At 43.1% G+C, this 24964-nt stretch overlaps 1 protein-coding gene across 2 annotated transcripts in view; it reads left to right on the top strand.

Moving 5' to 3' along the window:
- Positions 1-24964, top strand: part of Stk39 (serine threonine kinase 39) — a 265532-nt gene that overhangs the window by 160586 nt on the left and 79982 nt on the right. For both annotated transcript variants that reach the window (XM_087654018.1, NM_019362.1), the window contains 4 exon segments: positions 1224-1346; positions 1440-1469; positions 6690-6752; positions 8623-8690. In XM_087654018.1, coding sequence (XP_087510144.1) covers positions 1224-1346; positions 1440-1469; positions 6690-6752; positions 8623-8690 — 284 coding nt within the window.

Raw genomic sequence — 24964 nt, 5'->3', positions numbered from 1 at the left:
GCCAGTGAGCTTCAGGGATCTACCTGTCTTGATCTCCTCAGCACTGAAATTGTGCACACCATTACACAGAGCTCTTTTTACATGGGTTCTGGGGATTGAACCTAACAGCTTCTTTCTGATTTCAGTGACATTGTGGGGGGATGAAGGATGAGAGTCTGAGGCTTTGTTTGTTCCTTTGATTTTTTTTCCCCCTGACAGCTGCTTTTCCTTGGGTTGCTTTCTGAGCCTTCATTCCTCGTTTGTGAAATGAAGGGGTTGAACACACGGTCTCCATGGCACTCTTCCACTTGAAGCTCCTCTGAAACCAGTGGCCCGCCTGCTGCCTGCTCAGCTGTTGCACTGCTTTGCCAAATTACGTCTCAAATTACTACAGACAGCAGCCCATTCTCCACCCTGCTCTCCCTGTAAAAGCTTTTCCTCACCAGCCGCCGCACACGTGAAAGCTTGCCCCGTGGTTAAACGATGCACTGACAACCTGTGTCCCCAGACGCAATAGCACAGGAGGTCTGATGTCCAAGTTGAGGACGAAGATGCTGTGTTTGTCATCTCACGAGTGTCTCGTGTGCTTAGATGTGTGTGTGTGTGTGTGTGTGTGTGTGTGTGTGTGTGTGTGTGTGTGTGTGTGTGTTAGGGCTCGTCTAATCCTGTTTTGTTTCACTCAAGTAGGTTGAATACATTCCTGGGGATACAAGTATAGTATCAGGATCTGAAGAAGAGCAAGGTAGCAGTGGAAAGGGATGTGCCCTGTGGGCATAAGGTTTTAGATTGCTGATACTCCAGCCTAATGCAACCGATCCAGCGCCCAGATTTCTCTGCCTCCACTCAGTCTGCACTCAGTCACTTGGGTGCATTTCCGTAGGCAGTTTTGAAACTTGGCACATGAGTTTGTTTGTGTGGTAACTAAGGTTCTAGCTTAAGTAAAAGCGAAAAATGCAGTCCTTTTTTTGTTTGTTTAGTGGTTCACATGCTTCATATTCTTAAAAAATTTTTTTTCTCTGTATGTGATACTAATGCATTTCAAGAACACAGTATTTTTGGAAGGATGTTGAGGGTGGGAGTCTAAGGGTGTATTGTCTTTTGGCGTTTTAACGTCAGTTATCTGTGGACTAATGTTCCCCTGGGTTACCTCTTCGGAGTCTCGTGCGTGTACCAGCTAACCCTAAGTAGTACCGGTGAGTGCTGTGCCCATCCAACCCGTGAAAGTGTGGCTTATTTTGATTCAGGTCAGGCGAGTTCCTGGGTCAAGCGGTCACCTTCACAAGACTGAAGATGGCGACTGGGAGTGGAGTGATGATGAGATGGATGAGAAGAGTGAGGAGGGGAAAGCGGCTGCCTCTCAAGAGAAGGTAAACGCCCGCGGCCACCACTGGCCAGTGTGTGTCTCTGTCGTGGTTCTGTGGCATTTCATGGATTTTAATGGACATCTCCTTGTTTTGCAGTCACGAAGAGTAAAAGAAGAGAACCCAGAGGTGAGGAGCCATGATTATGTATGTGTGTGTGTATGTATGTATGTATGTATGTATGTATGTATCTGCATAGTTGTTTATTTGCTCTTTAGGCCCCCTTTGTGGTGGCAGAGTTTGATCCATTTGGGAGATGGAAAGGCAGATGGATTTATTTTATTGGCTTGGATTCTGTCTGAGTTACCTTGGCCTGATTAGAGTGTGGTAAACCACTCCAGTCTGTGAGCCTCTGTTCTTCCCCCATGATGTAGGGTGATCACAGTGCTTATGAGGTAGCCAGGAAGACTGGTGGAATCGCACTGGACACACTCAAGAGGAACCCCTGGCCCTCACAGGGAGATAATTATTTCCAGCTTGTAGTGTCACACTATTTAGAAAATACTGAAAGCATGCCGGCAAAATTTTGCCTCATACTTTATAAAAAAGAAAGATGCCCAGGTTGAATGCATGATTCTTGACCTTTAAATGCGCTGGGTGAATTAGAGGTTAAGTGAGACATTGTTCATGGCATCTCTGAGGACTGGTCATCTTTTGACTGAGATCGTTTTTTTACTTAACTTCCTCCATATGATTAATTACCCTAATGCCCGGTGATGATTATGGCATGCCAATACTCACAGAGGAAATTTGAGAATATTTAAATAGCTCCCGGTGTTTCACAGTCAGTAATGAATGCCTGCCTTCCTCAGGCCTCACTATAGAACCTGGAAACTGTGGTCTAGAAGTGATACCTATCCAGACTTCTTCCTTTTATTTTTTAATCAGCAGACGCTTCCTTTTGATTAAGTGAGGCACAGCTTAAGTGGCAGTGGCAGTGGCAGTGGCTGGCTGTGCTTTTAGCAAAGCAGCTGCGGAGCCACAGGCCACACTGTGCCCTGCCCCTGAGCACCTTGCTCTCTTCTCGCTGGCGGAGCTTCCTCGGGTTCCTGCCCACCAATATCGGCTTTCTCAGGTCCCACCTTCCTCCCTGCTGGTTCTTTGAATGACTCTCCCTATTTCACACTTTACAACTTTGCCCAGGGACATTGTTCTCTGTGGTAAGAACACCATGGAGCCTCTGCACTGGGACATACTGGGTACCATGCTGTGTCGGGATTTTAGAGCAATCCTACCTAGCCATTTCGAGCAAACGCTGCCCTCCTTTCCATTGTGACTAGAGCAGAGCACAGAGTTGAGGGGTTTTCATGTGCATCTAAGCTGTCTCTATTGAAAAGTGTAGGTTCTGCATAGATGTAGAGCAAGGGAATACGCCTCACACACCGTCGCTGGCGGTCCCATCACCTTTGGCTAGAAAAGAAGGGCAGTGTTTTATTTGTATGCATGTCCCCTTTGCATACTGGAGATATTGTTTCTGTTTGCTGCTAACACAGATATCCAGGCACTGGAGTAAAAGCAGCACAGAAGTATGAACAGGCTATATTACTTATGAGGTCAGAACAGGAATAAAAGATCACAAGGTGGTTGATGTGGACTTCAGCAACAGCAGCTCTGGTACCACTGTGTTTAAGCAGAGAGAGATGTGGCCTTTTACAAGTCCTCTGCTCGTGAGAGGCCATGCGCCATCCTCGGCAGGCTAAGGAGCACCTGATGAGACTGGTCAGGAAGGTCTGAGCAGGTATTTGTCAGTGGAGCACCAAGGGAAAGGTAGTTCTTGGACCAAATTTAGAGGCTCTACCTTGGAGAGAATTTCCAGTATGGACTTTTAAGCTTTCAGAGTTCAGCTGGTTTGCTTGAAACTCATAGCCCAGCACTTTGAAAAATTGGCCCAGTTTGAAAAATATGATCTTCTGGGAAGCTTACCCACTAGTAATTAATAATTTTCAGCAAATGGATAATTGCCCTCTTCTATTTATCATCTTGTTCTGCGTGAAGACAGAAGTCCACGGAGACCAAAGCTCATTAAGAACAATACTAATATTAGAACTAGCGAGAATTAATTGATGAAAAACTGAGCGCAGACTTCATGTTAGAAGTGTTAGACACCCTGGGGATTTATGCATCAAGAGGAGAATGCCTGCTTTCTGGAGAGCTTTACATCTTTGGGGAAGGGCGTGGAGGAAGTCCTGGCCAAGGACTCGTCTTTAGGGAGTGTTAGCTCATAAATCTTATTGCAGATTTCTAGACCCTGTCCACTATTGGGTTTTGTTTTGCCTTGTTTTCAAGACAGGGTTTCTCTGTGTAGCCCTGGATGCCCTGGAACTTACTTTGTAGACAAGGCTATCTTAGAACTCACAGAGCCCTACCTGCCTCTGCCTCCCGAGTGCTGGGATTGAAAGCATGCACCACCACTGCCTGGCTTGGGCATTGATTCCTCTTTTGAGAAGTGGTTTGGGCTGGCTTTTTGTCAGATTCTGAAGGAAGTTCCTTTTACACAACTCTGGTCAGGTTTGCTTCACTCTTAATTTTCTAGGTGAAAAATGAAGCTGACTTTACTTAAATCCACTTCCCTTTGGTTTCCTTTAGCTGAGGTAGGCCTTCAGCAAGGCTTTCATTTAAACAGTTCCCCTTAAAGGCCAAGACAGTTAGAAGATGGGGAAGACTTAACTACCAACCACAGCAGGCAAAACTTGAAAATCGCGTAGTCATTCTTAGGCTCAGTAGAGTGGAATTTCTTTCCTAGTTTAGGTTAGGTCTAGACAACTCCGATTTTTAACTTCTGATTAAAGGCTAGTGTCTAGACAACTGACTAGGAGAACTGCAGAAGTCACTATGAATGCAGATGTGCAGAATGGCATCCAAGAATGAATTAGTGAATGAATGAATGAACGAACGAACAAACAAATAATGAAATGAGGAAGAAAACATTTCAGAAATCAGCTGAAAAATTGTTTTTGACTTAAGCTAGGCAGGTCCTACAAGAAGGGTGTTGAAGGGCTTTGCCATCCCGTGTGTCTGGGATAATTAGGAAAGTCTTTGTTTGCAGCTCCCAGATCCTGTTCTCATTAGAAAAGTATTTCAATGCGGATTTAGGCTGAATTAATTTTTACCAGGTTTAGCTAAAGATTAAACACATGTGAAGATTACATTTATTTCTGTTGCTTGATGTTTTTTTAAAACTGCCACTAGCTTTTAATACCATGCTGATGAAAGGCGTTTCTCTGGTGCTCAGCAGTGCCAGACGTATTTGTTTTTTACCTTCCTCTGTGGAAGGGCAGAGAAAGACCGGATTTCTTCCCGAGTATATTGTGCTGACGCCTGTCTGTCAGAGGCTGCTCGGCCTGGGTCCCAGCCCCTGCAGTTTAGCGCAGGTGACCACCCTTCAGTGTACTGGTGACTAACGCTGGATTTGTGGTCAGAAAACCTGTGTTTCCAAACATTAGCTCTCTGCTTTAGAATAATTTCCACCTCGTAGAAATGCTACAAACTCAGTAGGCTCCTCCCCCAGTTTCTCCCTGTGTCAGATTCTCATATAATCTGCGCCTATTTATCAAAACTCAAAAATGGATGCTGCCACCTTTTCAGCTAAGTTTCAGAATTCTTAATAGATCCCACCAGTTTGTCCACTAATGGCCTTCTTCTGCTCTAGGGATGCAGTCCAACACAGCACACTGAAATTTGTTGCAGCGTTATTAAAAATAGAAAAAGAGCAGGCGAGGTCCAGCTCTGAGAAGTTGGGAAGCAGACAGTGCCTCCTCTCCCCTCCAGCTCTGAACTGGTTGCCTCTCTTTCACCAGGTCTGAGGTCCCTATCAGGGTCTGTTTCCAGAGTTATATCCAACATTCATTTCTAGTTTTCCTTCTTTCTGCCTGTCAAAATGCAGATCCACTCAAGGCCTTTTCTTGTAGTAAATTGTTTAGATAGGAAGAAGTTTGGTACAGTTTCTGTATTGTTGAAGGGTGACTGCTACTAATCTTCTTGTAGGGTTTCAGTGTAACAGAGTTATGTGGCTGTGGCCTAATTTCATAGGGTTATCGCACAGTGGCGACAATAGGAACTGTACTTGATGGTTAGTGAATATATGTTATATGGGGAAGCTTTCTCTTACCCTGAGCACCCATGTGTGTTTGGAGTGTCTTGTGTTAGAAGTGGCTGTGTCGTGACACGCAGTGTTATACCTACATGGGACGTTGTAAGGTGTGTGGTCCTTCTGTTAAATCACCTGACTGTCTCTTCATCCTGATGATGCCCCAGGAGCAAAGCATCAGGGGAGGAGGGGGGCAGATTGTGGGTCAGCCTGCAGGATTCTTTGAAGGGGTAGTTTGTAGAGGTCCTTGCCTGTGCTGGTAAGTGGTCAGAGATTTGCTGTGTTTCTAAGGGTCATTTTTCACAAACATGTTGTTATTACATAACTTTTCAAACATGAAGCAAAATTAATACCATTATCGTGACATACCAACGACCATGTTTCCTCTGTCACTTAAGGTGCCTTTCCATATATGTGTCCTGTTCACGCCGTTGCCCACCTTAACTCTTCCATGCATTTCAAAGTAAATCAGAGGCATTAATTAATATTGCTTAATTAAATCATTAATAACAATTAATTAATAATACTTCTCACCATCACTTCAGTTTGAATGAAGTTCTTTTGGAGTGAGCACAGAGAGCAAGAATTTATACTCTTGGACTTGAGAAAGTGCTTGCTGCGAAGATTTCTGATGACTTTAGTCTTGATAATAAATTAGAAATAAGATCTCGATCCTTCGTTTTTCATTGCTGTTTCTCTTTGATTGTGGTTGGTTTTGTTGTTGTTGTTGACTTTCTCAAGTTTATGCCCCAGGGTAGAGATCACAAAAGTAGAGCTTTAGGCTGAAATACCTTAGGACCAGACTAGGAATCTTGAGTGAAAAGTTTCGCTCTTGTGGTTCCTTTAGAGAAACGGTTTTGTTGTTGTTTTTCCACCATATTTATTTGTCCAAGCAACAGTGAAAAATTACCCAAAATAATAATGTAAAAGGCAGGTTTCATATCTTTTCATTAAGGTTCCCTTAACATTAGATGGAATGATACTAAGAGATAAAGTTGTTTTTTTAAAGCACACTGTTTAAACCATGTGGGTCATTCCAGGATTTATTATATAGATTCTCCTCTTTCTCTGTCATATTCTGTGACAGAACAAGTGGGCCCTGGAGTCTAAGGGTGGCCAGCAGCATGTGGGACATACTTTATCTAGCTGTTGTTGCCTAAGGTCTTCTAAAATGCCATCTCTGATGATCACGATGTAACGTCCCAGTCACTAACATCTCCCTTTGGCTTCCTGGCTTGTCATAACATTGGTTCTCTTGGCAGATCTCGGTGAACGCTGGTGGCATCCCCGAGCAAATACAGTCCCTCTCCGTGCACGACTCTCAGGTTGGTTCCTTTGCCAGTCATTTTTATTTGAGATGCTTTGTAGACAACTTCACTAAGTTTCAGACGGATAGCCAAGTTCAGGGTAGCGCTCCCAAAATCGGGGGCTTCAAACCAGCAGTAATTGAAACCATTTCTTTAAGCAGATTGTAGAAGGAGAGCATGGTGGAAGACCATCCTTTACAAGATGCTCAGCCCTAAATAACAGGCTTTGGAGAAGGAATAGGGTTATAAGGCCCACCCAAGTGCCTTAGAAATCACTGTACTGTGGGCAGTAAGCAAAGAGAAGAAAATGATTAAGTCCGTTATACTTTAGCCATCAAACACTGTGGTTAATTGATACTTTGCTCCTTTGTTTCTGATTGGATTTCTATAACCTGTCCTGATGATTCTTTTATCATTGAGTTTTATGTGACAATTGAGCTGTACAACTTGTCTTATTAAAATAATAGTCCAGTGACTGTGCAGTGCATGTATAATACGCGCTTAGAACATGTGTATGACAGAAGGCTGTGCTGTGGTTGTGCTGGGTGGCGAAGCCATTGAGGCAAGGGTATGGGTCTAGAGACCGGGGATAGGCCCAAGTGTTTTGTTGTATGATTGTACTTTGATTATATGTGTTTCTGTTTTACCTGCCTTTGTATTTTATGGGGCAGTGTGCATTGCCTATGTGTTTAGACAGAGAGGACTTCATGACTGACTACAGGAAACCTCTCTGAGGTCTGATAGCTACTCCTTGTCTTTTATAGCTACATAAAGACATGCAGAGGTTAACTGGTTTGTGCAAGGCCATGTAGCTAGCTACACGAAAGTAGAAATGGGATCCACTTTCAATCTTTGCACTCTGTCATCTAACTCAGTCAAAGACTCAGAGGTAAACTGTAGGGTTAGCCTCCACATGGAAAACAAATTAGGAGGAAGTATGAGTCCAAAAGCAAAAGAAGTAAACAGAGAACAGGGACAGCACTGATTATTTTTATAATTCACGGCTCACTTTTACATCTCTTATTTTCCCAGCAATCTTCGAGAGGTGGTTTAGCTATTTTGTAAACAGAGCTGCTGGCTTGAGAGTTACTTGCCCATGCTTGCACAGCAGGTTACCAACAGAGCCAAGCTTTTCCTGAAATCTTTTATTTCAGGAGGTCTGATGAAGCCTGGGTATTCACAGGAATATTCTGTGTCATAGAGGCATCCCTGATGGATTATCTGTGTCAGGATGATAGGTGAGAAGTGTAGGGAGGATGAACGTTGATTAATCTGTGTTCACCCCAATGCTTATGTTTAATGTACCCAAGTCATCCCATGCCACCCCATCCCACCCCCCACCACATACAGTCCAGGGATAGAACCTAACGCTCTCTACATAATGGGCAAGCATTCTGCCACCGAGCCACATCTCTAGTCCTTGCTTTTCTGAGACAGGCTCTTGGTCCATAGCCTAAGCTGTACTTAAATTCGCAGCTCTGCTTCCACAGCCTGAATGCTGGAATTACAAGTGTCCCAACCATCCGTGGCACGGTTTCTTACCTTTGTGCATCTCCAAGGTCCAGTGGGTGTTGGCTCTTTGCTCTGGACTAACGAAGTGCCACTTTAGACGGACGGCCTTAATTTGGACTAGATGCAGCGGTACCATGCACGGAATCCATCCTGTGACTGAGGCTGTCTGTGTGGAGCATTCACACCCACAGTATGACGTTAATTAAGCATCTTTCTGATCCTCTAAAAAGGTCTTGGGGAGCCAAAGAAGACCTTCTAGGATAAGCACTAATCTTGAACTTTCCATAAAGGGCTATAGGAGTCAAGAGATACTGAGATTGAATTTATCCTTTTCCCAATAAAGCTTACAGCATTGTTTGTTGTTTTCTTTTCAAAGGGCCAACCAAATGCTAATGAAGACTACAGAGAAGGTCCTTGTGCGGTCAACCTTGTTTTAAGATTAAGGTAAATAACATTATTTTTGCATCCTGTTTTCTTCTCTACAGTACAGTATTCTGACCTCCTCCTTTAACTTTTCATAATATTAGGATAAGGTGAAATTTTTAACTTGATTCTCCCAAACAACAGTGTCCGCCACATTCCTGGAACTAATTACACTCCTTTCATTGCTTGCAAAAAACGATTAATAGGAGGACACCGTTGGAAAGCATCTGTAGGCTCTATGTACACTTCATTATATTTTTTTTCTCCCCTTGCTTTTTTAATCATTTTTTCTTTTTTCTTTTTAACAATGTAAGATCACAGTAAGAGATTTTTAATGAGTCTCTTTCACACTCCAGCAGTCAATTTCTGACAGAAATAAACCATGCTTGTACTACAAGTTGCCTGTTCAGAAGATTTTTCAGTGGCAGGTTTGCCCAGCCACTGTGGAGAAATGACAGATATATTTTGAAAGCACTTTCAATCTTCTAGGAAATGGATACAAATATGGCGCCTGACATTCCACAGCCTGGTGAATGAAAGCTGATTCTATTTTAAGACTCTTTTCAACCTAAAGGCCTGTCTTTGCAGATGTTCTTTGTTAAGGATGTAGTATCTCGAGAGGAAGGGAAATTAGATAAACTTAATTGCAGCCAGCCTACTTTGCCAGGTCAGTCAGAATGCTGTCACATCTCCGAAGTTATGAAGGGGAGTCATGGGTTCTCCTGACAGATTTACACACAAAGCTTTTGTGGTTAGTGGGCGTATCCACAGACGTGGCTGGGAGAAGTGGGTCTGCAGCAAGGCCAAGGTTGGTTTCCAACTCATGGGGTCAGCATAGTCCATAGGAAGAGAGTGCCATTGCTGTGAGCACCCCTCCCTTCTTACAGTGGCACAGACTCTGTTCACGCGTGCCTTCTAGGGCGGGCCACAGGAGTACTTGGTGACATTTAAGTTAGAGTGGATGTTGAAACCAAAGACTGAAGCTATTACAATGCAATAGCTTTGCTGAAGACTGGAGAAGGCCATTTCATGGTTTTACCTTTGCAACCAAGGTAGAGATTTAAATATTCAAATTTGATCCATTGTATATGTAATTCTCTGCAAGAAAAACCTACATCGAATGAAAAGAAAGGATGGGAATGTTGGTATATAATATTGAAGGTATTGTTCGGAATAGTTTTATGTCAACTTGACATTAGCTAATGTCATCTGAGAGGAGGAAACCTCAATTAAGAAAATACCTCCATAACATCAGGTTGTAGACAAGCCTACGAGGCATTTTCTTGATTAGTGACTAGGGAGGGTTGTACCCAGCCCATTGTGTGTGGTGCCATCCCTGGGCTGGTGATCCAGTCTTCTATAAGAAAACAGGCTGAGCAAGCCATGGGGAGCAAGCCAGTAAAGCAGCACTCCTCCATGGCCTCTGCATCGGCTCCTGCTTTCAGGTTCCTGCCAGCTTCAGTTGCTGTCCTGACATCTTTGATGACGGACAGTGTTTTCCTCTACAAGGTGCTTTGGCCGTGGTGTTTCATCACAGCAGTAGTAACTCGAAGACAGATGTATTAGACTTAATGATGTGTAAAATGTACCCGAAATGGTGGCATGAAGCAACATCCCCTTACTCTTTCATCATGTTAGAAGTGCAGGGCCAGCTTTGCTGGAGTCTCCAATATCTTATAAGACTGAAACTAAGGTATTCTGCCTCTTGTGGATCAAGGTATTCTGCTAAGCTCACCTAGGCTGTTGGCCAAACTGAATTCTTTAGGCTTTTAGGAATACCTCACCCTATTTATTATTATTAGTCTTCTCCATACCAAGGGGAGAGGGTTATGAAATAGGCTGTGCACGTGATGAAATAGAACTTTTAGGGTCATCCCAGAGCTCTGAAATACCCAGAACACCTCTCTAAATAAGGCCACATTAGAATGTAGACATCTAGTGGAAGTTAAGAGTCAAGCTTGAGGCAGAGTGAGTAGCATTGGCAAGGATTCTGTGGAGGAAGCACTGATGAGCAGTTATTTAAGCTCCAGGAAACCCGTGTGGGCAGAGAGGTGGGCAGGGTATGAGATCGCACTTAGTATGGGAGCCTAGTCTTGTAGCCTGTGTAGCTTCTGGAAAAGAGTTTTGCCTTCTCTGTTAGAGGCTCAGAAAGCCTGTGGGCAGAAGAGTGAGGTAAACTGAGTCAAACTTTAAAACAATCACTGCAGCCGCCTTGTGGAAAATGTATTTAATGTTTTTACAGCAAGGTGCTGTTCAGAGTTTATTTTCTGGCCCTATCTATCTGGTGTTATGTGTTCTTCTATCCGTACGGTTATTGGGGTGATTTGAGTAAAATGGGTCCCCATAGGCTCATAGGGAGTGGCACTGTCAGGAATTGTGGCCTTGCTGGAGTTATGTGTGGCCTGTTTGGAAGTGTGTCACGCTGTGGGTGGGCCTTGAAGTTTCAGAAACTCAAGCTAGGCTTGGTGTCACTCTCTCTCCTGTCACCTGTGGATAAGGATGCAGAGTTCTTTGCTACCTCTCTAGTGCCATGTCTGCCTGCATGTTGCCATGCTTTCAGTTGTGATGATCCTGGACTGAGCCTCTGACAGGCAACCCAGCCCCAACTAAATGTTTTCCTTTGTAAGTGTTGCCACAGTCATGATCTCTCTTCACAACAATAGAAACCTAACCAAGACATGTATGTATGTATTTGCTTAGTTTGAGCAAGTTTTCTTCTGTGATCTTATTGAAGAGCAATTCTGTGCCATCAACCTGGGGAGTCTTCTCATTCATCCATGGTGGTGGCTGATGGAGGGAGGGAGTGCAACCATTTTTGGAGAAAATATTTACCAATTCCTCTAGAGTTTGACAGAAAATATTATTAATGGAATCATAATCATTATTTCCTGAGATACACAAGACAGTTGGGGTAGTATCAAGAGTTTTGTCAATGTACACATCAAGTCGGTATTCAGATGCTGATAATCCAAAAGATGCAAGGAGAAAGACCACCAACCCAAGTCATTATGGCAGAATTAATTAAAGTAAACATTTAATTAACACAAGTAATTAATTAAAGCAAGCCGTTTTATTTATGAATGTGGACTGCTAGGTTCATGAGGTCAGCCTTGAAAATGAGGAAGACAAAGTTTATGTAACTCAGGGGTAGGGAGTTTCCAAATGGGGGATTTGGCTGGCAAAATAGGCCCAATCCTTGAGAGAGAAAAGGCTTAATCATAAGTGGGAATTACCCTACTTTGTCCTTACTATAAGACATCCTTTAAGTCTCAGATTGAGGTAGGCTATATGCTTTCAAGGGCCTGGGCTCACAAAATGAATTTAAAACACCCGATGCCTTGGTGTTTAAAGCCGAGACAGTTGATGTCAAGGTAACAACCCAAAGATTGGGAGAGAGAGGTGTGTCTGAGTTAGGGTTTCTATTACTGTGATGAAACACCATGACCAGTAGCAACTTCTAGAATGAAGGGTTTATTTGGCTTACTTGTCCATGGGACCTAGTCTCCTGAGAGCAGCCAAGGCAGGAGCATGGAGGCAGGAAGTGAAGCAGAAGCCATGGAGGAGTGCTACTTACTGGTTTGCTCAGCCTGCTTTTCTATGTGAGAAAAAGGCGACTTGCAATGGGATGGCACCACCCACAGTGAGCTGGGCCCTCCTTCCTCATTAGTCAAGAAAATCTCCCCACGGGGCTTGCCTATGGCAATCTGATAGAGGTTCTCTAGAGCTCCCTCCCTCCCTCTACCCCTCCCACCCTTCCTTCCCCTCTCCTTTTCCCTCCCTCCCTCTCTCTGCCCTCTCTCTTCCCCTTCCTCCTTCCCTGCTTCCCCCCTCCCCCGCCACCATGAATGCCTACCTCAGCCCCATACTGTTGTTTGAGACAGGGTTTAGCTATGTAGCTCTGGCTGTTCTGGTGCTCACAGTGCAGACCAGGCTAGACTCAAGTTCACAGAGCTCTGCTTCCCAAGTGCTAGGATTCAAGGCACATGACTGGTTTTGAAGACTTTTTCTTAATTGAGGCTCTTTTTTAATAATTGTAGCTTGATTATCATATTGACAAAAACAAAAACAAACAAACAAAACAACAACCCTGTCTGGACAAGGTGAAACCCTTGTCTCACCTTCTGGCTTCTGCTGAGATGTTATTTTGTCTGGCTGGAGCATGCTGGGATCTTGTGCATACTCTCAACATTGCTGAGTGGTCATTTGTGTAGTTGCTGTGTTGTGTCCAGAAATCCTTCATTGTAAGAGGAGGCAATTGACTACACTTTTTGTGCCCTCTCTTCTGGGAGACAATTCTTGAGCCTTGGGACAGGGGAGTGATATAAATGAACCATTTGGAGCCGATCCCAGTATAGTCTGTTATTCTCTGGGCATAGACTACTTGTGGGTCTCTGTGTTAATGGCTGTTTACCACACAAAGAACCTCTTTTAGTGAGGGTTGAGACTCTATGGGCTTAAAAAGACTTGAAGTTGAATGGGTAGGGAGATAGTGGTACATCTGAGAGGAGTTGTGAATATGATCAAAGTATACTCTATGGAGTTCTCAAAGAGTTAATAGCAATATTACGTAAAGACAAAAGCAGAGATTGGAAATAAGAGAGTTGGCCCTCTGATGAACTGAATTTAAGATACAATGACGAGGGGGATTGTGATACATGAAGAGTAGACAAATTCTGTTTGTCCAGGCAGTCCTCATTGTATACCTGTGCACCCAATAGCATCCTCTTCTTCCTCTGAAAAGACCTGTGTGCCTGTCAGCCTCCCCCAACTTCCCCTGAAAATGTCATCTTCATTCTGAGAGTAGGAAATTGGGAAATCTACTTTGAAATGACAGTCTACAAGAAAAGACAATGCATTGTGGGTCTGGGTAGGATATGTCTCCTTTATTCTTTCCCTTATGTTCATAGACAAAGACCAAGGAGGCAAAAGTCTACTTTTTCATTGAAAAGGATTAATTATTCTTTAAAACTGATTCAGTATATATAAGATAGGGAAAACATACTTAAACCTTTAGTCTCTGTGTCAAGTGCTGGACATAGATAAAATGTAAATTTTCCCTTTTATGCACTTCACCAGTATTTTCTTCTCCATAATATATTAATTATATATATTATATGTAATATAATATATGTATTATAGAATAATGTATAAGATCAGAAAAGTTCTTGGATATACTTCAGCAGGATGACCCCAACTATGATGTCACCTTGTGTTTCACATAATGTCAAGACACGTTTATAACATTTTTGGATCAAGTAAAAAATTTAACCATTAATGTACTTTTAATTAAATAAAAATGTGGGATTGCAGAGTGGCTCTGCGGTTAAGAGCTTTGTGCTGGTCCTGCATAGCACCAAGGTTTACCTCCCAGCATATGCATTGGTCAGCTTAACAACCCCGTGAAATTCCCAACTCCAGAGGATCCGATGGCTTGTCTTTATCTCCACAGATACATCAGCACAGCCCTGCACAAATAAAGTTATGTAAATCTTTTTCAAAAGTAGTCATGGGGACTTCAAAGACTGTTTATCAGTTAAGAATACCGGGTGTTCTTCTAGAGGACCTGAATTTAATTTCCAGAACTAACCCTTCATAACTCCAGTCCTAGGGGATCTGGTACCCTCTTCTGGCCTCCCTGGGTACTGTACACGTGCAGGCAAACATTCATACACATAAAATAAAAATAAAGGAAAAGAGTTAGTCACATATATAACATGAAGCATTCACGTTTTAGAATTGTTTAATCGTTTTTATCATTTGGAAAATGATAAATCTATCACGTGTGTTAATATGTCACTTCCTTTGTGTTCACTGCTGTTCATGCCTTGACAGCTCAGCTCGGCTGTATAGATTGCATTTTAAAGTTTGCAGAAGTCGACCACAGCAGTTGATGTATCTAGATTGTCTGACTCGGTGTGTCCATTTATTAGCTCATAATGAGTTTAGCTTATTCTAAGGTAGTGGCAGCATCAGATCCAGATGGACCCTCGAAGGCCCCAGGTGAATACACTGGCTCCCTGTTGGTAGGGGAAGGCTGTCTCTGGAGTAGAATTCTACCTTAACAGACATTTGAAAGTACAACAAATCACTACCTTTATTGAATTACTGTTTTAATCTTCCCACTAAAAGGCACACTGTAGGGAATACACTCAGAAAATTATGATTCCAGAAAGCACGCTAATCTGTTAGGAAGTGTTGGCCGCTGTGTTAGCATGGGTACACCAGAATTCTATTCTCATCATTGTTCAGGGGGAATTAGTTAGGTTTCCAGCTGGCGAAATAGGGTTAATTGTATAGTTCTCCAGTCAAGTGGCCAGGAGCCTTGATTAATTGCCCACCCAGGGGTTAAATACTGTGGGCATTGGGCTCCATTATGCAAAACTCTTTTCTGCATCCTCCCCCTTCCCTCTTCAACAAACTACTGATTTGCTGGCTTTCTTTGTGCAAAATTCTGGTGAAGAGACGAAGATGAACGTGACAAGGTTTCTCCCCTCTGAGCGGCCTCTTCATAGGCAGAGAGATCCCAGTCTGCACAACAGCCTAGAAAATGACGAGTGCGTCAGAAAACAGACTGAAAGGAGCCATGAGCAGTTAGGTGTAGGTGGGGGCTCTTTGTCTGGCTGTTATCTTTGGTTTGCTTGTTCCCATGGTAACCAGTGTTTACACTTCTTAGTGGCTCCATTTGGAGCCAAGAAGTAGGTAGGAGGCATCTGGGGGCACTGTCAGGCTGCTGGCCTCTGAAAATGACTTGCAGTCCTATATTATTTCTGACAAAACTACTTTTGCCTCTCAATGAAGCGATAATGTATTATTTTGTAGGTGACAAATTATTAGAAGTGCAGTTCTCTAGTCTGAAATATATTTGCCATCTTACTTAACTCTTTGGATGTTCTTGTCCAGATATTTTCTCTTCTTTTAGAACTGGAGGGATTGTCGGGTGTTTGTTTTCATTGGTGGCGTCCTTCACAATGGCGAAGGGCCCAGTATGTGCCAGATCCCGTGAGAAGCACGCTACATGTTTTATCTTGTTAATCACCATATCTTATTAGCACATCACTGCTGGTACCGACAGCCCACAGGTAGGAATGCAAGGTTCACAGTCATGCAGTCGTGTGTCCTACACTGTAAAGCCTTCAAGACTCCGGAACACACAGGTCTTTGCCCTTCTCCACTAGACCCTTCGGCCTTGCTTTATTCCGTTCTGTCATGAATGCATTTAGAAATGAATATATTCAGGACTGCTAAGCCTTCACTCTTCTCATTAACACTCCGTGTGAATTTTCTTTTAACAATGTTTCCTGATAAACTCATCATTAATGTTGTGACAGAAATGCCTGAAAATATTTTTTCTTGGGGATGTTAAAGGTGATGATTGAATTGTCAGCCAGTGTTTGTGGTGTTAGGTAATTTCAAAAGCGTGCCCTATCACTTGCCTGATTTCATTTTTCCTCTCGATCTACACTTGCTGCCAACAGATGAAAGGGAAAGATCTGAGTGAGCTCGTAGGTGGATTTCCTGTAGTCCCATGCTACTTTGCGTTGGCCAGCAGGTATCTGGGTCTCATGCTGAGCCAGCATCTCGGTGATATGGTACAAAGAGACATGCAAAGGTATACCATGCAAGGTAGTACAGGGTGTCCTGTTCTGTGCACACAGATTGCACCTGCTAGTAAACATGACAGATGAAGGGTGGTTTATGTTAATGGAGATTTGGTAATGCAAAGGGAGCAAAGTAGAAGATTGAAATTGGCTAATTGTAAGACACCAATTTTAAAACTACACATTTAAGCCAGAAGACCCTGAATCTAAATAATATTGGCAATACACAATGTATAGAGCTTTTAAAAGCTGTTACTATTTATTTATTCATTTATTTCCAAGCCATATATGGTCAGCTTAAGACAGTTAAAGCAAAAGGCAACAGAAGAAGCATGTGGCTGCAGTGTCGCTCAGTTGTAGGACACCTGCCTAGCATGCAGGAGTACTCGACCTTACTCTGTGGTTCCATGAAAAGAGGAAAAAGGAGATCATGCATACATTAATACAAACGGAGTATTCTTCTAAATACATGTTTATACAGGGTTTACATTTTAAAAAAATAATATTTGACAAGCATTTTATATTTTTGTAAAACAGCATATGCTGGCTAGTCTGTTTTGAAACATATCTTAGATTCATTTTATATTGATGAATTTATATCTGCACACTCCTTTTTGATGATTTACTTATGTTTTAATTGAATGAGTCAAGACTTACGGTACTTAGAAACATGTGGTACGGAGCTGTAGTGCACTTGCTTGCCATCCAGGAGGTCCTTGGGCTCAATCCCTGACGCAGTGGTGGGGGCCATTATTTGTTATTGGAAGAAGCCTCGGGTTTTGGAGAATCCATGCTGTATAATTAAGAGAACCTGAATTTTATCCCCAGTACACACATACATTTCTTAATGTGGTATTGTATATGTAATCCAAGCTCTGGGAAAATGAAGATGGTAGATCCCTGGAGCTTGCCGGCCTATCATCCTAGTCTAATTGGCAAGCCCTAGGGACCGGTAAGAAACCCTGTCTCAAAAAGAAACAAACAAAAACAAACCCAAACTCCAGAGGAACATTATGGAAGGTGGACAACTGACCCCCACTTGTATGCACGCGCAAGTGCAAGTGTTTATGCACGCACACACACACACACACACACACACACACACTCACACATCAGTATACACACACCAGCACATGTAAATGAGTACACATTCAAGCACTGTACATACATTATGTAGTACCTATTTGTTATACTGTGCAAGAGTGATTCCTGAGGGAAAAACAATCCCATTTGCACTAAAGTTTTACCTTTCTACAATGTTCTTAGATTGTGAGGAATTTATAGATATATTTAACCAAGTATGAGTCAGAGCACATGGGGCCCTGGAAGAGCTGGTTGTGGCTCATGGGTTATCTGAGGATGACAGTGGCCCTGCAGCAGCAGACATCATTGTGTAGCTGAGTCCTGCAGCAGGATCTAACTAAGCAGCCTGCACTGACTAACTGCAGAAATGGAAGATGTCTACTCATGATTTGCTCACCAGAAGCTGAACATAGAGATCGGGGGTTCATCTTGAAGTTTTGCTTTCGGGGAGGGTTGTTATTTCTAAATGGCATGTTATAACCAGTCATGCCTTGGCTGTTTGATTGGAGCACCCTGGGATATTGGGAGCTGCCATGCAGGGTTTGATAGTTGAAAGAGATGAGCAATTGACTGAGTTCTTAGGATTTTATGTAGCGCACCATTTCACACACAGAAGAGCTGATTCTTAAAAACAGACGCATTTTCCTGACTTTTTATATCATCATGACTCACAGGATTGCTTATATGGACAATTCCTTATTTTTAATGGCGAAGGACCAGCCTCTCTCGCCTTGGAGAGGGTTTCTGAGGAAGGGATAGATGTTTGAGGGTGGCAAACAAACCATTTGAAGTTAAATCGTGGGTTCCAGACTGCTCTTTCTTTGTGTTCTGAGAAATCTCTCTCTTGCTGTTCTAAAAACTCTTGGGATAGCTCATCTGTTGCAGGTCAAAAAGCCCAGTCTTTTATTTACATATCAATTCAGTCATTCCCCCTGGTTCCCTTTTGATTATCCCATGAGTCAGCATCTCATGATTCTTAGAAGGAGAGAGCAAGCACATTGTTTTTTAAACATTGCAAAAGAATTGAGAGGTCTGCCTGCCTTTGTTAAGCACAGACAATAAGCTAGCTGGGTAGGACCCTGCCCTGAAATTACCACTGCTACAATGCCTAAGCCTGGACCTAAACTCCTTCTGTCTCAGGCTGAACTCAGGAATCTACCTGCCTTTGTAAGCATAAACAGAAAAACTTAGCTGTGTGTTGCCCCGTGATCCCCACTCCCCAAATCTTTTCATCTCCTTCCTTAGTATCTTTCTGACAGGCTGGCTCATAATTCAGCTGCCTCTGTTCTTTTAGATCTCTGAAGCTCCTTATATAAATCATATTGCATTCTTATATTTTTACATACTTGAGAAATTATATATTTTTGAATTTGTGTTTTCAGAAGTTTTTCCCACAGCCTTAAGGGCTGCCCTAAGGGTCTCAGAATTTACCATATAATATGCTGAAATATTAGGCACACACTTGCTTCCTAGACCTGTGCTGTCATTGATTACCATGGAGTCATTAACCTTGTCAGAGGGACATTCCTCAAAGGAGGAACTTGAAATCATGTGTATTATTACAGATACAAGCCTTAGGCCCATGGCAGCCATCCATACCTGTGGAAGCTCACGCCTTGCTGGCCCTGTTCCAGATGCAGGGCCATGTAATGCTGTCCCTTACATGGACAAGCTGGACTCGGACTTTTATTTTTTTTCCTTTCTTTTTTTTTCGGAGCTGGGGACCGAACCCAGGGTCTTGTGCTTGCTAGGCAAGTGCTCTACCACTGAGCTAAATCCCCAACCCCAACTCGGACTTTTATATCACAGCATGAAACAGTTACTAGATTTTAGCCACAAGAATTCCCAGTCACATTGGTACTTGGGTATAATCTCTATCCTTTGTTCTTTTAAATATTTGCATCTAAAATAGATCTGGAGTCTGTGCCGCAGACTCTGAGGACCTTTTCTGTGGGGGAGATATCAGAGAAGCCACACTAAGTGTGTACATGTTTGAGCATCCTTTGTCTAGTGTGGGTACCCAGTTTGGGTTGCTCCCCTAGTCTTGCCACCAGTCCTAGTGCCTCTTCTACCGCAGGACCTCTGGCCTCAATGCCTACTCTTTAAAGTATCAGCATGCTGTGCTTCTGTTCCCAGACTTCTCTGTGGCAGTATGCTCCCCAGTGTGGCAGTTTGAATGGAATCGTCCCTATAGGCTCTCAGGGAATGGCACTATTTCAGAGTATTAGGACATGTGGCCTTGTTGGAATAAGTATGGCCTTATTTGAGGAAGTGTGTCACTGGGGGTTGGGGGTGGGCTTTGAGGTTTCAGAAGCTGAAGCCAAGCCCAGGGGCTCTCTCTACCTCTTCCTATTCAGATGTGGGACTCTCGGGTCCTTCTGCAGCACCATGTCAGCCTATGTTCTGCCATGCTTCCCACCATGGTGTTAATGGTCTAAACTTCGGGACCCGTAAGCCAGCCCCGATGGAATGATTTCCAATATGAGTGTTGCCATAGTCATGGTGTCTGTTCACAGAAAGAGAATTCTTCACTAAGCCTAGCAAAACCATTGTCTGCATACCCTCTTTTCCCATTGAGAAAACCCTACAGTTATGTACCTCTAATGCACTGTGCTTTTTAGTTGACCTTTAGGTAGCTAAAGAGTGGAATCTGTCGTGCACCTTTAGTTTTCTGGGTCTCTTCAAGGGAACCTCACATCTCGCCTCAGAAAAGTGGGATGCACCACTCCATGTTCCACATGCACTCACGTGGAGCTCTTATATCACTGTGATGTGTGCAGCAGGGGCTGCCTCACCTTGTCATGATTCCACTGTCAGTCCAACCACATGATTGGCAGGTGGCCTATTATGCTAAACTCGGGTGGGTCACATCCTGAGACTCACACGTCTTCCATGAACTCTTGCTCCATTCTTATGAGCTTTTTGATGTCTTTGCATCAAAACCACATCTTAAAAGTAGGAGAGACACCTTCAGAAGTTTGGGTGACATTTATGTCAGTGTTAATCACCTGATACTTTGACTGACAACATCCTGAAATTTTAACAAATACCTTCATACATATTTTTTCTTCTTTCTGCTGCTCTTGCAGAGTCTCTCTCCCTTCTCCTGTTTTATATTCCACCCTTCTAGCTGCTGCTAAGGTAACCTTCTGCTCTTTAACAGTCTAAAAATTCCCCCCCCAGTTTTACCAGGGGCGGGTGACTCTTAGGACCTGTCCCCTTGATCAGAGCTGAATAATTCTAGAGACTGTTTGCAAAGTTATTTCTGCTCTCAGCTACCATATCCCTGGAGATAATGAGGGGTAAGATTTCTCCTTCAAATATTGAGTTTTGGAATTGTAACAAGCATATTTCATTTGGGGGTTTTCCTGTGTATCAACTTTTCTTTCCCAGCGGAAGCAGACTTCTTGGAGTATAATTTCTACTTCATTTTGTAATCCTCGATACACTAGAATACTTTGTCCTTTTTGGTGAAATTCATACAGTTAACTGGTTTTGTGTGCGAAGTCTCTGCTGACCCTTGAACGTCTTTGAGTGGTCTTGGTACTCACCTGCCATGGCTGCCATTACAGATTACTGCAAGCCTTGTAACCCAAGACAGCGCAGAATGGTTCTCTTCCAGATGTGTGGGTCAGAGGGTCACTGTGTACAGGGAGTTCTGCGGGGATACTTTCTTTCCTCATCTTCCCCAACTTCTAGATGGTTCAGTCCTAAGCCAGCCGCTGAATGCCTCTCTGTACCTGTTACCTTCTCTTCTGACCACAATGAGGAAGTCCATATTGTCAAGGGTCCTTGTGGTTCTAATAAGCTTTCCAGAGTAACTTCAATCTAAAATTCTCTAATTCCATCTTCTGTATTGGATTTTTGAGCTTCAGCCATGGATATGTTTAGATGTCTGTAACTCTGGCAGTAGAGAAACAATGCAAGTGTTTCTCTTCAGTTAAAGGTATATAACTTTTCCACTGATTTGTTTTATATATAGATACAGATACAGATACAGATTTAGATATAGAATCGATCTGTCTCATATATCTCTTGCTGTTTCTGAGGCTGATATTCACTTGAAGATAGGCAGTGAAATCTCCTGACTTTTATGAAACAGTTGAGGAGTACCTAGTTTTTATAGCATGTCACATGCTATAAAGTGGACATGTATATGAATATTGTATGTCTTTATGATGTACTAGGAATAATTGTAGGAGCATTGCCCTCACCAAACGTACCAGAAACAATGGTAGGGAACTTACCATCACCTAGCTCATGTCCTTTTTTTAAAAAAAATCTTTATTAACTTGAGTGTTTCTTATTACATTTCGATTGTTATTCCCCTTCCCAGTTTCCGGGCCAACATCCCCCTAACCCCTCCCCCTCACCTTCTATATGGGCTTCCTTTCCCCATCCTCCCCCATTACCACTCTCCCCCCCCCATCAATCACATTCACTGGGTGTTCAGTCTTGGCAGGACCAAGGGCTTCCCCTTCCACTGGTGCTCTTACTAGGCTATTCATTGCTACCTATGAGGTCAGAGTCCAGGGTCAGTCCATGTATAGTCTTTGGGTAGTGGCTTAGTCCCTGGAAGCCCTGGTTGCTTGGCATTGTTGTTCATATGGGGTCTCGAGCCCCTTCAAGCTCTTCCAGTCTTTTCTCTGATTCCTTCAAAGGGGGACCTATTCTCAGTTCAGTGGTTTGCTGCTGGCATTCGCCTATGTATTTGCTGTATTCTGGCTGTGTCTCTCAGGAGAGATCTACATCCGGTTCCTGTTGGCCTGCACTTCTTTGATTCATCCATCTTATCTAGTTTGGTGGCTGTATATGCATGGGCCACATGTGGGGCAGGCTCTGAATGGGCATTCCTTCAGTCTCTGTTTTAAACTTTGCCTCCCTATTCCCTGCCAAGGGTATTCTTGTTCCCCTTTTAAAGGAGGAGTGAAGCATTCGCATTTTGGTCATCCTTCTTGAGTTTCATGTGTTCTGTGCATCTAGGGTAATTCAAGCATTTGGGCTAATAGCGACTTATCAGTGAGTGCATACCATTTGTGTTTTTCTGTGATTGGGTTACCTCACTCAGGATGATATTTTCCAGTTCCATCCATTTGCCTATGAATTTCATAAAGTCATTATCTGGAGGTTCCTCAGAAAATTGGACATTGAACTACCTGAGGACCCAGCTATAACTCTCTTGGGCATATACCCAAAAGATGCCCCAACATATAACAAAGACACATGCTCCACTATGTTCATAGCAGCCTTATTTATAATAGCCAGAAGCTGGAAAGAACCCAGATGCCCTTCAACAGAGGAATGGATACAGAAAATGTGGTACGTCTACACAGTGGAATATTGCTCAGCTCATGTCCTTTAAGGGTAAGAAGATATATGGTAATTTGCGGAAGTGTGTTTTCTAACAGCATCTCCAAGGCAGAGGATCAAACCCATATATTTTTCCTCCCTTAGAATTTGGTGCCCAGTTATTTGGTGGTGTATTTGTAGAGTGTATTAAATCTTTCATCATTACAAAGAACGGTTCCCTCCAAATGGTAGATTATTTCTCAAGGAAGACTGTGAACATAGACACAGGGTGAGAAATATGGTACAGTCAAGGAATTCCAAGTTCTCAGTCAGGGACTAAATGATCATTATTATAGATAGAATTGTCTGCTACCTAACTCCATGTAAGACAGTGTTCCAAATGCCTGCCTTCTTTTTTCTACTTCTAACAGTGTAGAATAAATACTAAAATTAGTTTCAATTACAACTGGAAAGGCAAGTGAACAAAGACCTCAAAATACCAAAACATAGAGTTAATTGATTTCACTGGAGTCGAACTCCAATTTCTTATCTGAGTAGAAATTCCAGTTTGTGTTATCTGATCCTGGAGAATCCTCATTTAAAAATTACATAGCATAGCTAAGAATGGGAGATAAAGCCACCCCCTCCATACATATACAAATACATTGGCAAAGACTGTTAAAAACCCTACGCTATGTTGTTTGAATCTTATTCTGTTGTAAATGGAAAATATGAAAAGTTTTGGAAGAGTTCTGGTAAAACAGTTGTCAGGCCGTTTGATAAGCTTAGAAAGACAACTTTCTATTCTTCACTGGTGTCACCGAATCGTTAGGACTGTATTCCAGTTGCTCCTGGGAGGAAGCTGGGGAGGAATTGCTGAACGTGGAGGACGGTTGTTTTCTCAGCCTGCTGTCCTCTGTTGAACTTACCGCACATTGTTTTCTGTTAAGCATCATTGGGCACGCCGGAGAATGTCTAGGCTACAGATCTCGGTGATCATGGTCAGCAGGCCATCGCCAGCTGTTGCACTTGTAAGCGGTGAGGAGCCCTGTCCTGACAGCAGCTTGTTGCATTAGGACATTATGGTGACCAGAAAAGTTGATGGAGTTGACCTAAGTCTTTGGGATTTTACTGAGGGGGTCGCATGCGGTACAGGAAGCCTTGAGTCTAGTCACCTGGAAACTTCACTCAAGAAATCACCCAGATGGGGCAAAGATAACAGCAGAGTCTGCATTGGCGTCATGTCTGGATGCTTGTGTCTGGTGATCAGGTAGAAGAAAAGCAGGGAAACCAAGCATACATGTAACTATACAGAAGGCCGAGAGTCCATAGGAAAGCAAGCAGGAAGAACAAAGTGAGAGCCAGTTATTGGACGGCATGGCCGTTGGCACAGTGCTTTTCAGCAAATATCAGATACCCATTCCCTGGACAGTGCCAGGGTCTACAGGCGACCCTAGGAATCCAAGTTTCTCGATCCAGATTCCTCAAAAGTGATGAAAATATGCAAATTGAGAAAGAGGTGGAAAATGTGATGGTGTTAAGGAACCGTGGTAAAAAAACAATCTGTCTCTTGATAGATTTATCAGTATTTTTATAAATCAGATACATAGAATAAGCAGAGTGTATCTCCCAAGAGTTCAGCAGCTAGCACTATAGAAATACGTGGCCACACCAGTCTCAGAACTCCGTGAAACCTTTTGTTGTTGTAGTTTAAGAAAATCAAACAACTCTTGGCTCTTGGCAATCAGTGAGTCCTCAGCGAGTCAAGTAGGAAAATAAACTTTAATTTCAAAAGGAAAATAGGAGTTTGGATGTAAGTATCATGGAATTTGTATATCAGAGATACTGTCTGTCACACCTGGTCACAAAATACTTGTGGGAGCCCTTTTCAAAATCCTGTGCCTTGACTTTCTTTGCAAAGATTTGTCTCTTTTCTAAAAAGTTCATGAAGGCTTCTGCCCTGGGTGAAAAAGTGGACTTTTCTCCCCGACACATGGGTCTCTCACATGGTTCCTCTCTGATGGTCATTGGTTAGTAGGAGCGTTCTGCCCTCTGGAGGAGACTCTTCCGCCCCCATGTGCAGGGCAGTGGACCAGCTGTTTGTGTGATTCCTGGAGACTCAGGAGTCAGACTCCGTTTTGCTGGGAGCCGGCTCTAGTTTTAGAGCTCCTTGCAGAGGGACAGACGGAAGGTCGGCCTGGTGAGAAGGCAGCTGGGGTTCTGAGCCTCCTTGCCTCTCTCTCTTTATGACCCCATCACACGGCTTTGCTCCCTCCCCTGAAAGAAAAAATCTTTCTCTGAGAGTGTTCAGATGAAATATTGGTC

Source organism: Rattus norvegicus, chromosome 3, assembly GCF_021556685.1.
Source record: "Rattus norvegicus strain SHRSP/BbbUtx chromosome 3, alternate assembly SHRSP_T2T, whole genome shotgun sequence".
NCBI classification, from domain to species: domain Eukaryota; kingdom Metazoa; phylum Chordata; class Mammalia; order Rodentia; family Muridae; genus Rattus; species Rattus norvegicus.
The sequence above is the reverse complement of the archived record's forward strand: the minus strand, read 5'-3'. Positions and strand labels throughout refer to the sequence as shown.